The 12,829-nt window shown below is 31.6% G+C and overlaps 1 protein-coding gene across 1 annotated transcript in view; it reads left to right on the top strand.

Moving 5' to 3' along the window:
- Positions 1 to 12,829, top strand: part of LOC147078046 (uncharacterized) — a 99,819-nt gene that overhangs the window by 53,212 nt on the left and 33,778 nt on the right. The window contains exons 2-4 of the mRNA XM_085961142.1: positions 3,768 to 4,081; positions 7,477 to 7,623; positions 7,833 to 7,975. Coding sequence (XP_085817268.1) covers positions 3,768 to 4,081; positions 7,477 to 7,623; positions 7,833 to 7,975 — 604 coding nt within the window. The remainder of the gene's footprint in view (positions 1 to 3,767; positions 4,082 to 7,476; positions 7,624 to 7,832; positions 7,976 to 12,829) is intronic.

The raw sequence follows: 12,829 nt of genomic DNA, 5'->3' as shown, positions 1-12,829 counted from the left end.
ATGGTTCTACCCACAGTGAGTTCCCTGGTACTGCCAGCATGATGAGTAAGAAACAATAAAATGCGACCGTTTCCATATCAACTTTCTGACTTTTATAATTCAGATTTGATTTACTTTTTTTATCGTTTACGTGTATTGACTATAATACCTGACTAATATATTAGTTAATCCATCTTACGAGTGTGTAATCACGTATCAGGATAACTACTATTCTCAATTGTTATTGTCGCGAGGCTCATTTTACTTCACAATTATTATTTCCGCCTTTTTTCAAGAAAAGAGTCATTTCAAATAAGTGAACATCACGTACGATAGTGAAAAAGAACTGAATAATAAATGCACATAATAATTAAAAAAATAAAAAAATAAAATGTTTACGATAATTTAAATAAATTCAATTACATGTTATAATGTCCAAGGATGTACGAAAAAAATCTAAATTCTTGTTTAGTAAAAACGTAAAATTAACAAAAATAACTTTGTTTCAAAACGACTAAATGAGATACACTACTTGTGTAATTTTTATCCATTGCCGAAATATAAAATAATCAGAAAAATGGTAATATATAATATTATATCAGTGGCGAAGGGTAGAGGTAGTCTGTTAAGATCCGACACAAATAGTACACACTAAACTTTGTCATACTTATTTGTTTTCATTGAACTAAGAATACAATTTGCAGATGTGCTGGTTAGTTTTTAAAATACAATTAAACCCTGCCTAAATCAAACCATAACCATTTATAAACATGTAAATTGAAAAAATATGCCTGAAGACAATTTCCAGTCGACATGGTCGATTCCTGAAATCGGTTCGATTCGATTAGTTGAGTCTACAAAAATTCAAAAATGACAAAAAAATGTTTTTTTTTAATAATGGTGCAACCAGTTTTGGAGGAATCAATTATAACTTCATTACAAAAATCTATTATTTTTCAAATCATTATAAGTACCTAATTTTTAAGACACCGCAGAAGTAATTATGAATAAAACAATATACGGTAAGTAATAATAAACATACATCGGTATGTAATTTTGAAAATCTTCAGAAACACGTAGGTATATTAGAAAAATATTGGATATAATGTTGGACCGAGTAAAATTTGAACCCACATCGTTCCTTGTCCGGGTGAGTGCTCTATTCTATGAGCCATCGATCCGTTTCTCGTTGATTAATAAAGATTTAATATTTTGATTCTTTTATTTATTTAGAAAAAGAGTATTACGGCATTACAGCGATTGGCCAATGCGCCATAATACAAAATAAATACAAAATTATAAAAATATCTGAATTACAAATAACAACTAATATAACAAGAAAGTAGAAAAGACAGCATGTGTTTATGTAAATATTAAAGAAACATGATAATATATACAATCATAAATTTAACCTATTTAACACGTCCACAAACATTATATAGTTAATAAAAAATAAATCAACCTTTATTGTGCCATCAAATAAGTTAATCGCACGATACACAGCATCATGAAACATAAAATCTGTCCTGCGACGAGGTATCTTGAAGACCGTAGAGTTACGAGTGATATTGGTGGGAACATAAAAATTAATATTTGCCAGTATATACGGGTAAAAAGAAATGCTTTAAAAGAGCAATCACTCTTCGGGTGGACAGGGATTGCATTGATAGCATACCCAGAAGAAAACGTAGATGTCACGTGACTATATGACGTATCCATTTCCATTATGCGATACAAGCTTCGAGAGTTTACAGTAATATAACCTTTATTGTAATGGCGTATTAGTGTCATGACTCATTGCGTTAGAAACAGATTCTCGGTTATTTATGACTTCTCGGAGATTAGACGCAAGGGAGCCCAACGCATCACAGGCGACTGTCCAATGGTTTCTGTCATTCAATTGCATTGTCATTGATTGCATTGAATAAACATTCATCAATATCTTAAAATGGCATTTTATAAATAATAAATAATACTAACACATGAAAAGTGATATCCCATCTTTCTTGGAGTATTTAGTAGATTTTTTTACAATTTTTAACTAGGCACATTGGCATTTTGTAACACAATAATAACGGTGGAGTCGGTCCAGTCAGAAATTTTGTATGGGCAGACCCAGCGGTGTCGCCAGACCGCTTGCAAGCAGAATGTTCATTTGAGCGTAGGATACCGATATTAAAATATGAATTTCGCCATCCGGCAGACCCGACACAAAGTGAGTATCATTTTATTTTCTAGATGCTTCGTCCATATTAATGTCATTACTTCCCATGAAAATCCCTAAAAAGATTTTTAGGAGGAATCGGATAAATCGACACCTACCAAAGAATCGATTTTAATCGCACATCCTACTTGCCACATGGTTCCGTATCACTTCGTTTGGCAGACGCGGTATAATGCGACAACGGATGTTTCTTAAGTTGTTCAAATTTGCATATCCGCCTGTTCAATAACCATATGCATTATTAGATTACTATCACAGCAATTATTAAGATTATAACAATTCATTCAGTCACCACTAAACATTCATAATATTCCACTCGCCTGCCGGACAGAGCAGAATGATAGTGAATTTCACTAAAATCTAAATTAGTTTAACACAATAATTATGTAAACAGCAAGCTTGCAACAGTGCTCATATCCGTCATTTGTTGGAATAATACGTTTTGTTTTATAATTCATAAGCCATAATTTATAAATAAAATTAATCATAATATTTAATGGAGTAAAAGTAGGTACTTATATGTATTCCTCTTTACCATTCACTGTGTGTACACGTCTTTATTTTTAACCACGTTTTTATTAGATCGTATTCTTGTTGGTCCAGTACAATTTTTTTTCTTGTTTGTCCAAATCTTGCAATCGATTTTTAACTAACTTCCCGACTAGATAGACATTTGAAACTTTTAGGATATATCAGAACACGATGACAATGCATTCTTTCAATACTTTTAGCTATATTTAAGCAGAATTGAATTCATTTTCAGTTAATTTTGTTTTTTATGGAAATGAAAATTCGTAAAAAGTACACACAAAAGGACATTTCAGTATTTTATATTTATTCAGTATTTCTATCAAGTACAAAAAAAGTATTTATTAATACATAGAATTGTCAAGTTTACATGATTCGACAGAAAATTTAAAAACGTGGTAGGTATATAAAAAGTTATCTTTATCTTGTAAATATTATGCCGTGTTTTTCAAAACTTGGTACCAAAAGGTAGAGGAAGGACAGGCTCTACGACGAAATCACTTTGTAACGGTATTAGTGTCGTTTGAAAGTAATGATATCAATACCTAAATGAGGCACCTGTCTGCCAGAAGAATCTGACGATATTCGAGGTAAAAATTTGAGATGTATAACCAGGGAACACAAAAATATTAGGAACTCGCTTAAACTGCGAAAAATATGCGATAAACCTAAATACGTCTTAAAGTATAATATGCTATTTTCAATAGTTACGTCAATATTATAATAGTACATATGCATTAAAGAGTGTCACGTAAAATGTAACGTGCGTTTAGTACTTGAGTTTTATGGCCTGACAGTCATAAAGCAGCTTGCTTCAAAACCCCAGTTCATGGCGATGGCTATTACATTGCTATGATATTAATATGTTTTGTGGGTACCTATAACGTAAACATATTAAAATTCTAATGGAATCAAGCTCTGTACTAGTCCATTTAAGTCGTTTTTTGCCACCCGGGTTTCGCCTTTCGGCATCTTGAGGCGTCGTCATACAAGCGGTATAATGTTCTAACAGTATATTCTTTGTTTTGCTTTCCAGTCACGCCAGTCATATGCATCGTCACCGACACCTTACTCCGGAGGCCTCGACAACCAAGCGTACACAGACGCCCACACGCCATCCAATGGATTAGCACGATCACAGTCTCCAATGCGCCAAGAAGTCTCCGAAATATCTTCATCGGTTCATCACGAAAACGGCGTGCGGCCTCATTCTGGTGAATATGGTGGGACTGGTCCGAGAGTTCCACCCAGAAGACGATCCAAGGAGAGAATGTCCGCTTTAGATAAGGTTATAGTTCCTGTGGAAGATGGCGAAGATGAATTGTGTCAATCTGATATGATGCAGGAGACGTAAGCATATATATTGTTGTTTCTATTATATTATATAATATACTAGGTAGGTAGGTACCTAATGAAATTTGACTGTTTACCTGTCAGTCCGCTTCCGTTTTTTTCGATTATATCTGAACAAACACGGGACTAATACTCTTATTTGTACAGCTTATAAAATATATTATAAGTGAATATTGAATATAGCTGTTCGGGTGGGGCTGATACAAATCAATATCACCATATTATGTTTGGATGGGATCCCGTTATATTATTAGGAATTGATACACTAGATATTATTGTATTTGGTCGAAGGTCGTAAGTCAGTTGGTAGTATAGGATTGAAGATAAAACACTATTTCCTTGATTACTTCATCTCAAAAGGTTCCAAAATTTTGAGATAAAACTTTTAGAAAATAACGCACTTGATATAGTGATCAGATAACTGTGGTGGGGTGCATTAGGAGGAAGGCGCTCGTCTAGATCCGACCGTCTATTTCTTCATTCTATATATCGTGTGTTACCGGCAAATATATAAAACTATAATATATAAATCTGAAAATGTAGTTGAACAACCAATTCTTCCAACAGTGCCTGTGGGTAGAGTTGGGTTTTTCCTGAGAAACCTGTAAAATCCTAAAATCACTGTAAAACAGAAAAAATTAAGTAGGAAAACAAAAATAATTCAAAACATTACTTATTAAAATAGAATTTCAAAAAACAAAACTGTCAATCGCTGCGTCTGACAATCGCGTACGCAATTAAGACACAAAATTCCCTGATGTTGCAAAAATTGCACTCATTTTGAGTCGACGTTGGCTTATTATTAATATATATATTATTTAATTGTGTTTAATGCCCCGATCAGTCTTTGAACGTTTTGTGTTTTCTGTCCACTTTTTTTATATAGGAAATCGTTTTTCCTAATAATATTTGATAATAAAGAAATCCCGAGAAAAGGTTCCCAAGATCCGGGATTTCCCGAAATGTTAAAAATTTCAATTCTCGAGATTCGGGATGGAAAATCTCGAAAATTTCTCGAGAATTCCCGTCGGGAAATTCTCTAAACCCAACTCTACCTATGGGTCATGCAAAACACCATTAATTTGTTTTCTAGCATAACTATTTATATATAGACATATAATCCGATGTTAATTCTAATAAATTATCGACTTAACAACTTTTGGCAGCGACCCCACTATATTATCTGTTAATATTTCACACGGAGGAAGTCGTGAGCTACCTCTAGTGTATTATAAAATTTCGTAATAATTCCCAGTTGTAACACCCAGTTAAAATTCAGTTCCATTTATAGTTAAGTTAGGTTGAACGTAACATAAAGCTTATAATATGTATCATAGTTCAATCGGATCTATTAATTTATATAACTACGAAGTACACTAACGTTATACATAATTAATACATAATATGGAAAATAAATTTGTAGTTGTTAACATATTCAATCAATTGAAAAGGCTATGTGTGCAGTTGCAGTCAAAATACTGTCAAATTAGCAAGGTGCCTAAACTAGGGATGGGCAAATTTTTGAGGCAGACGAACTAAATTTAATATGAGTGCACAACGATTTAGATATAAACATAAATATAATATTAAATTTACAAACTATAGACAACACACAACATACAATAAGTATTGATAAAACTAATCAGAAAAATAGCCTTGCATTTCAGTTTTTCAGATACCAACAACTTTTTACTTAGGAAGTCATTATATATTGTTTTCATCTCTTAACAATTTCCTGAGTCACGATGAAGCGTGCTGCAAAATTAACATTATTAGAAGATTGTATCAACTTAGTTTTTTTCTAAAGCTCTTCAACTGCTTTCTATATCGAATTATCTTATTATGTTCAAATCGCATTTTTTTTCCATTGATGTATGGCCACTTTCTTTCGGCTTTCTTTAGAATTTAGATGACAGTTACTTATGACATAAGCGATATAAAAATTAATCCCAAAAGCCCGATAGGTAGATACGTACCCACGGGTCTAGGACGATTTGGCACCGGGACAACTGGACGCCACGGAATTCGAAAATAAATAGACGTTAGGTACTTATAGGTACTTTAAAAAAAATATTTAATATTATTATTTATATTTAAATGATTATATTATGATTTAATAGTTGGTGAGAATGTAAATATTATGCAGACGTAAATAATGATTTAATCGTGCATATCGTCGGTGTTTTGTAAAAAGGGCGAATTTACCAAAATGCTACTTTACAGGAGGAGGATTTTTAACTTTTGACATTTATTTGTTTTTTTACCTGTAGATGATTATAAATATCTAACAAGTTTATAATAAAGCTTAGAAAGAATATTGTCATCGTAATATGTATTATTATATACTATTTTAAAAGGCCTAATATGTCACATTTTCTTTTTATTTCGTAATTTTAATTAATTTAATTTTAGTCGATTATCGTTTTTAAGTACTTTCCTTTGGAGATAAAAATTCGCCGTATTTACACAACAAAGCTAGTAAGGTACATATTGTATTTTCATTAAAATCTCGATTTCGCCAAAATGGTTGATTCACAAAACACCGACGAATGTTTAAGTTCCAACGAAAAAAGAGTTTTTTATTTTATATAAAGCCTTAGGCATGGTAATTCTCAATCCGCAATAAAGAATACATTATGTTAAGAGAAAAATAAATTAAAACTACTAAGTAGCAGATAGAAACTGATTAAAATACCTCGTCTACGTTCTGTATATGTGTCTACGACAGTGCGGCGTCTAATTATCCGGAGTCCAGTCGTCCCATTCCCGTACCCACTTCGTGATCAATAAATCGAACGGGATAACAAGATTGCAGCCCATAATGGATAACTATAAACAATAACTTGTTTTAATTATAATTGATTTAAGTTTTGTATTATTCCATTTGCGACCCGAATTTCGCCTTTCGACATCTTCAGATACTATGCGCAACTATTTACCTTCTTAAAACCTAACATTATGGTGACGCGATTAATGCTTTCAGTTTGCCGATTATGGATTATAACCTTAACATTGTTTATTTAATAGGTAGGTATATTTAGTGACATTTCTATTAGCTATTTTTTTTTTTAATTCCCAACACGTTACCTAGTTCCATTGTTGCGCTTATCTACAGAATATATTAATAGTATCTAAGGTATTTACTACGGGTTTTTACAAACGCTTCAAATGTTCAAAATATTCAAATATATTTGATCCTTTAATTAGTAGGTAATCTTATACTATATTAAATTAGTATATAATATACAAGAATTAATGTATTCGTTTTCATCATGTATTTATCATCGGTGAGTGCGTATAGTACATGAAGATGTCGAAAGGCGAAACCCAGGCCGCAAAAATTGTCTGAAATAGAACAGTACAAACTTATTAATTATTATATTCTTCTTCAGGTTTCAAAGAAACGACTCGACACGACTTTCAAGAACTAGTGATGTGAAGATATATCCTGAACAGCAATATTCGATTCGGAATAATTACACCAGTCTTGAAAAAACTCAATCAAGAGGAGTACAAGTTTTGCCAACACCACCCTATAGGTATGTATGAATTTTAGTTTGGTCAGTTAACTCAGTTGGGTCATCCTGTACTAGGCAAATTCTAGTCATGTTTAGTAGAATAACCAGTGTCATAAACGATTGAAAATATTATAATTATAGGAGTGGCATCATAACTAGTAAAATATATTATATTTCGATTATTCAACATAATGGCATCAAACTCATTTAAACATATAATTATGTTGTAGGTTAAGATTCATCCCAAAGAGTTGCGACAGGAGAAAAATAGGTTTCGGAGTACTTGGGAGATGGATGTTCAGTCAACTAGGACTTGGATGTCTTCTAGTCCTGTGGGCAATGGCTGGTGCAACTGCCTTCAGAAATACAGAAGGTAAGAAGTTATTTTATACATACCTATGCATTGCATAATTCAGTTTATACAGACCAAATCACTTATATTTAATTACATTGTTTCCTGTGAATATAACTATCAATAGTATGTATGACCAAGTAACACGACTACATAACCTAAGCGTTTAAGTGGTAGAGAATATAACCATAAATTACATCTAACGTAAATACATCGAAATATAATACGTTTTTCGGTAGGGCTTACCTAACACGACGGTGTCACGATTTTTGTTCCTACATCGTACAATTACATAACAAAGTAAAACTATAAATTTTGATACCTTAGTTCTATAGGAAAACAACTGAAAAAATCCTTGTACTAAGAATAATGGCATTTGAAAATTTTGCACAAATTCTCATTTCCTTGATTTTTGCATGTAAATGTGATTATTTCTCATTTAGTTCAAACGAAATTTTACAGTTTAACCAATAACTCCGTTTATAATTAAATTAATGTTTAATCCAAAAAAATGTTATTCGATTTTATGATCCGTTGAAGATTTTTTTTTATTGAATTATAAAGAAAAGACCTTCTACATCGAATGGGCACTATTAACTCAAAACCAAAGAAAGACGGTAATTATTATAAAACCTATTATTTTTTTCATAAACGTATTACAAGTTAAAATTAAAGGCAGTATATCGCAATACTTGAGTTTACTTAAAATTGCCCCATGTCCGAAAAGTTTGTTGACCACTGCTTTAAAGGAATTATTGTTAGGTAATAATGTACAGTTACTTGTTTCACTTTCATTAAAAAACAAAAGTATGATCTTTTTTAGTCAGGCAAGATCCAATTATTTACTTATGTTATACAAAAAAATACCGGAACATTTATGCAAGCCGCTTTTTTGAGCCCTAAGCGTAAATTATCCAACCAAACAGTCCATTCATTAATAATGTAGAAAAATTAATAATCATTTTGTCTAATAGCGACACACATAGACAATCAATCATGAATGAATTATTATTGTCAGTATTTACACACAACATCATAAGGTCGCGTTTTTCGCAAACAAAAGACGTATCGCTATAGGACTTACATTTATAAAATTTACAAAAATCGTTTTCCGTTATATATTACTAAATTGTGAGCAAATAAAGTGTGGTGTAAGATTTTCTATTTGCTTATGAAAAATAAAATTGGTATAGTATAAATTTCTACGAAAAGTCTACCTGTTTGTTACAAAAATATTTATAAACAGTTAAGAAAGTTTAGTTTGCCCATTTCATACGTATTTTTGTTAGATGGCAATTCTTTGATCTATACTGGTAAAAAAATCAATATCATCGATCGAAGTACATCGACAGAGAAAATACATTTGTTTATCTTACCAACTCCACGTGCAATTTTGTTATGCAATAATTCAGCTAAGCTCTAAAAAAACATACATAGACAGAGAAAATACATTTTAAAAATTCTCAGGGTACACTAGTTATTACGATAGGTTTTTTTAATTCACTACAAAATAATATGTAGACGATAATAGTGTGATGTTTGTTACAAATAAATCTCAATCTTCAATCATTAGTTCTTAGCCACCATTTTTTCAGTTTAATTTTCATTATAGTTATGTTCCGTCTACATAGAGAAGAAGTTCTGCATACAATTGCGAATGTGATATCACACCAACGAATGCATTATAGTCAACATATGATGATAAACAGGGCCTGGTGGTTTCAATAGGAACATGCAACATCGTACACCTTATGCTACGATGGATTTTTTTTCTCTTGGACGAAGAATTTCATAATCAAGTGACTCCAATTGGTCAACCCGTCCACCTGTTTTAACAGTACCAGATTATTTTTTTGTAGCTACTTAAATTCTAATGAAACATTTATTGAGTTTTGAGTCTTTTTGCCGCAATCAATAATTATAATTAAAAGCAATAATTAATTACTAAACCATCAATAAAAAAATAATTTATAAAACGAGTTTTATTTATAGGGTATTCAAAAATAAAATTAGATTAGTAAGTACTGATACACCCTCTTACGAGCATACATACATGGCTGTATGAAAGAACATGCTCAGAGGTTACTCAATTTAAGGTTGGGTGAAAGTCGTGATATTATATCGTTATTGCATTGGTAATCAGAAACACACTAGATAATTTCAGTCTGCATACAGGTTATTCATAGAATGAGAAAAACGATTTCGTTGATAGGTGGGGGGGTAAACCCGTTAATAATTTAATTATATTAAATAAAATTTAATTTAATAATTTAAATAATATTAATAATATAAACATATTATAACGAGTATTTATTTATTCAATTATTAGGTCAGATGACGCGGCGCCATTGTTCATGTGCATCATACATTGCTCATTAATATACTTACTTTAAACTATTATAAAGAAGTATCTGTAGGTATATTATATTGTCATTATTGACGTTTTTGATTTTCTCTATTTTAGAGTTCAAAAATCATTGTGTTATAAATACTTTTCTGATAAAGCATATCATTTTTAGATTTGAACGCCCAGTTAAGCATCTATCCGTTTCCTCCTTTATTATCTAAAAGGTCAAGAAAGATAAAAAACACAGCGTGACCCCAATCAATTAAAGAGGACGCCTATAACAATACTATTAAGTTGTTAGACCTTCAACCCTAGAATCAACTCTGTGGTTCAAAGTTTCATCACATTAATTATATTATCTTAAAGCTTTGTTTCAATTGTAAGTTAGTGTGATATTTAATGACAACAAAATATCATATTATCATATTGATAATAATTGCATTCATGAGCAGTCTGCAACCGTAGGAACGCGTGCCATCAACATCTTTCAGTGAAATCATTTTTCTAGTTGTTTTAAAACATTCATGTGGTTCTAATAAACTGAACACAATTAATTCAAACGATAATAATATCGATTAGAAGTAAATCATTCTACGGTGGCGCCAAAGACGATTCGCAGGTATATTGGTATTTTTTGCTGCAAGGCCTGTTTCAATACTAGCAAAAAATACCACTAAAACTGTAAGCCGATTTTGCTGTACCCATGGTGCCACTGTAGAATGATTTACCTATACCTAAAGTAAAGTTTTTTTGCCTGCATGTCTATTTTCTACCTCCTATATTATTATCTTCAAAAAAAATTTGCAGGAAATCAATTTTGCATTTTTTTCAAATATGTGTTTTTTTTTAATAAACAGGGTGTAAACAAAACTGCCCAATACACACTTTCTAATACATATACGTTTATAAAGAAACTGATTTTCCAAATTAAATTTATACGTGACTATGATATTAGAAAATCAAGATTTCAGCTTTAATCTTGATGCTCGCACATTTATGTATAAATAACTCTGCTTCGAGGTTTTTTCAGTGATATTTTCAAACTATATTCTTGCTTCGGAGGCCCTAGGGTCCGCAGTAAGTCCGCCCCTATAATTATCTAGGTATATTGCAATGAAAACGGTACCAATCCATTGCTCTTTCTTTTAAAACTTTTTTATTGTATTTTTTTTTTTTTTATTACTAATATAGTTGTAGATAATAATAGATACTAAATACTCGATCGATAAAAAAACATGGGAAGACCGCGTATGTATCATTATATTCGACAAGAAAATCTAGGCGATGGCCGGAAGTCGCTGTAATCGAAGTGCGATTAACTAAATAGGAGGGGCTTGTTAGTTCACAGTTTTAATACGACTGAATCGACTGAAAGTACTGTAATATTTACAATGATATTGACACGGTTGCATGTTTAGAGACATGGATTCCCGACGGACTGACTAATTTTGAGGTCACTCATGAAAAAAAACATAAATTCCAACTCCCTACGTAATACTAAAAATATCAACATATTTCTTTTGTAGAATCATACTACTACATACAAGGGGTATAAAAGCATAGATACCAATCTCCGAAAATTCTAAAATAAAGTTGTGAATACAGTAAAGTTCCATAGAGATTATAATTATGAACCAAATAAATTCAGTATTTAGTGGCAAACCCAGCATTCTCTCATCAAAACGCACCTTTGAAAATCGCTATTAAAAGCAAAAGCAGTAAGCTCACTGTCCTTTCAAAACCATACACAACAATCTCCATTTTAACCAATCAAATGCAAGGAAATGTCACGCCACAGGATGGCCGCTCCATACTAAACAGACAGTTGGCGGTGATTTTTGTTGGTGCTAATTTAAAATCTTTTTAATATCCCTTTCCAGGTTATGAGGTTTTCCTTCGAGTTAATTAACACACAGCAAATAATATGTCGGCATTTTAGAAAGTTTTATGGCAAACAAAACAATCTCCAATTTTGTAAGATGCAAAGGCAGCAGTCTCCACCGCTTGATAGAAAAAGCAGCAATCTCCCGATTTAAATATAAATTATCTTTTTATAGACATTAAAGAAAAACTTAGAATGAATTTGTTCCCTGATATCAAAATACTAAAATCATGTAATTTCTTTAGATTCCGACGAAATCTCATTAAATATTTAAAAGTTTTTGGGCTTTTTCTCAAAAATATAAAGTGGGTGATTGCTGCCTTTATTTTTGTACCCCTCATAGGTACTATAAATAAAAATAATTATTATTGAAGATGACAGTGAGTAGAAAGTGCGTATTTGTATTATTATAATAGTCTCTACCCTTTGACGTTAGATGCAGGGATTTTTCTATGTTTTAGATAAAATTTTATATTATATTTGTGATATATAAATATGACTGGATTAAACAGTTTCAAAGCCCCCTTTTAAATCTTCTAACGAATCGATTTAATCGTAAGTAATACGACTGGCCCAGGATAGAACGGTGTACTGCAAATAGGTCATAGGTCACCAACCTTCGATAGAAGACGGCACGGAAAGAAGA

This window comes from Rhyacophila brunnea, unplaced genomic scaffold (assembly GCF_057557595.1).
Source record: "Rhyacophila brunnea isolate RB1 unplaced genomic scaffold, BYU_Rbru_1.0 scaffold_12, whole genome shotgun sequence".
Classification (NCBI taxonomy): domain Eukaryota; kingdom Metazoa; phylum Arthropoda; class Insecta; order Trichoptera; family Rhyacophilidae; genus Rhyacophila; species Rhyacophila brunnea.
This window is presented reverse-complemented; position numbering and strand designations above follow the sequence as displayed.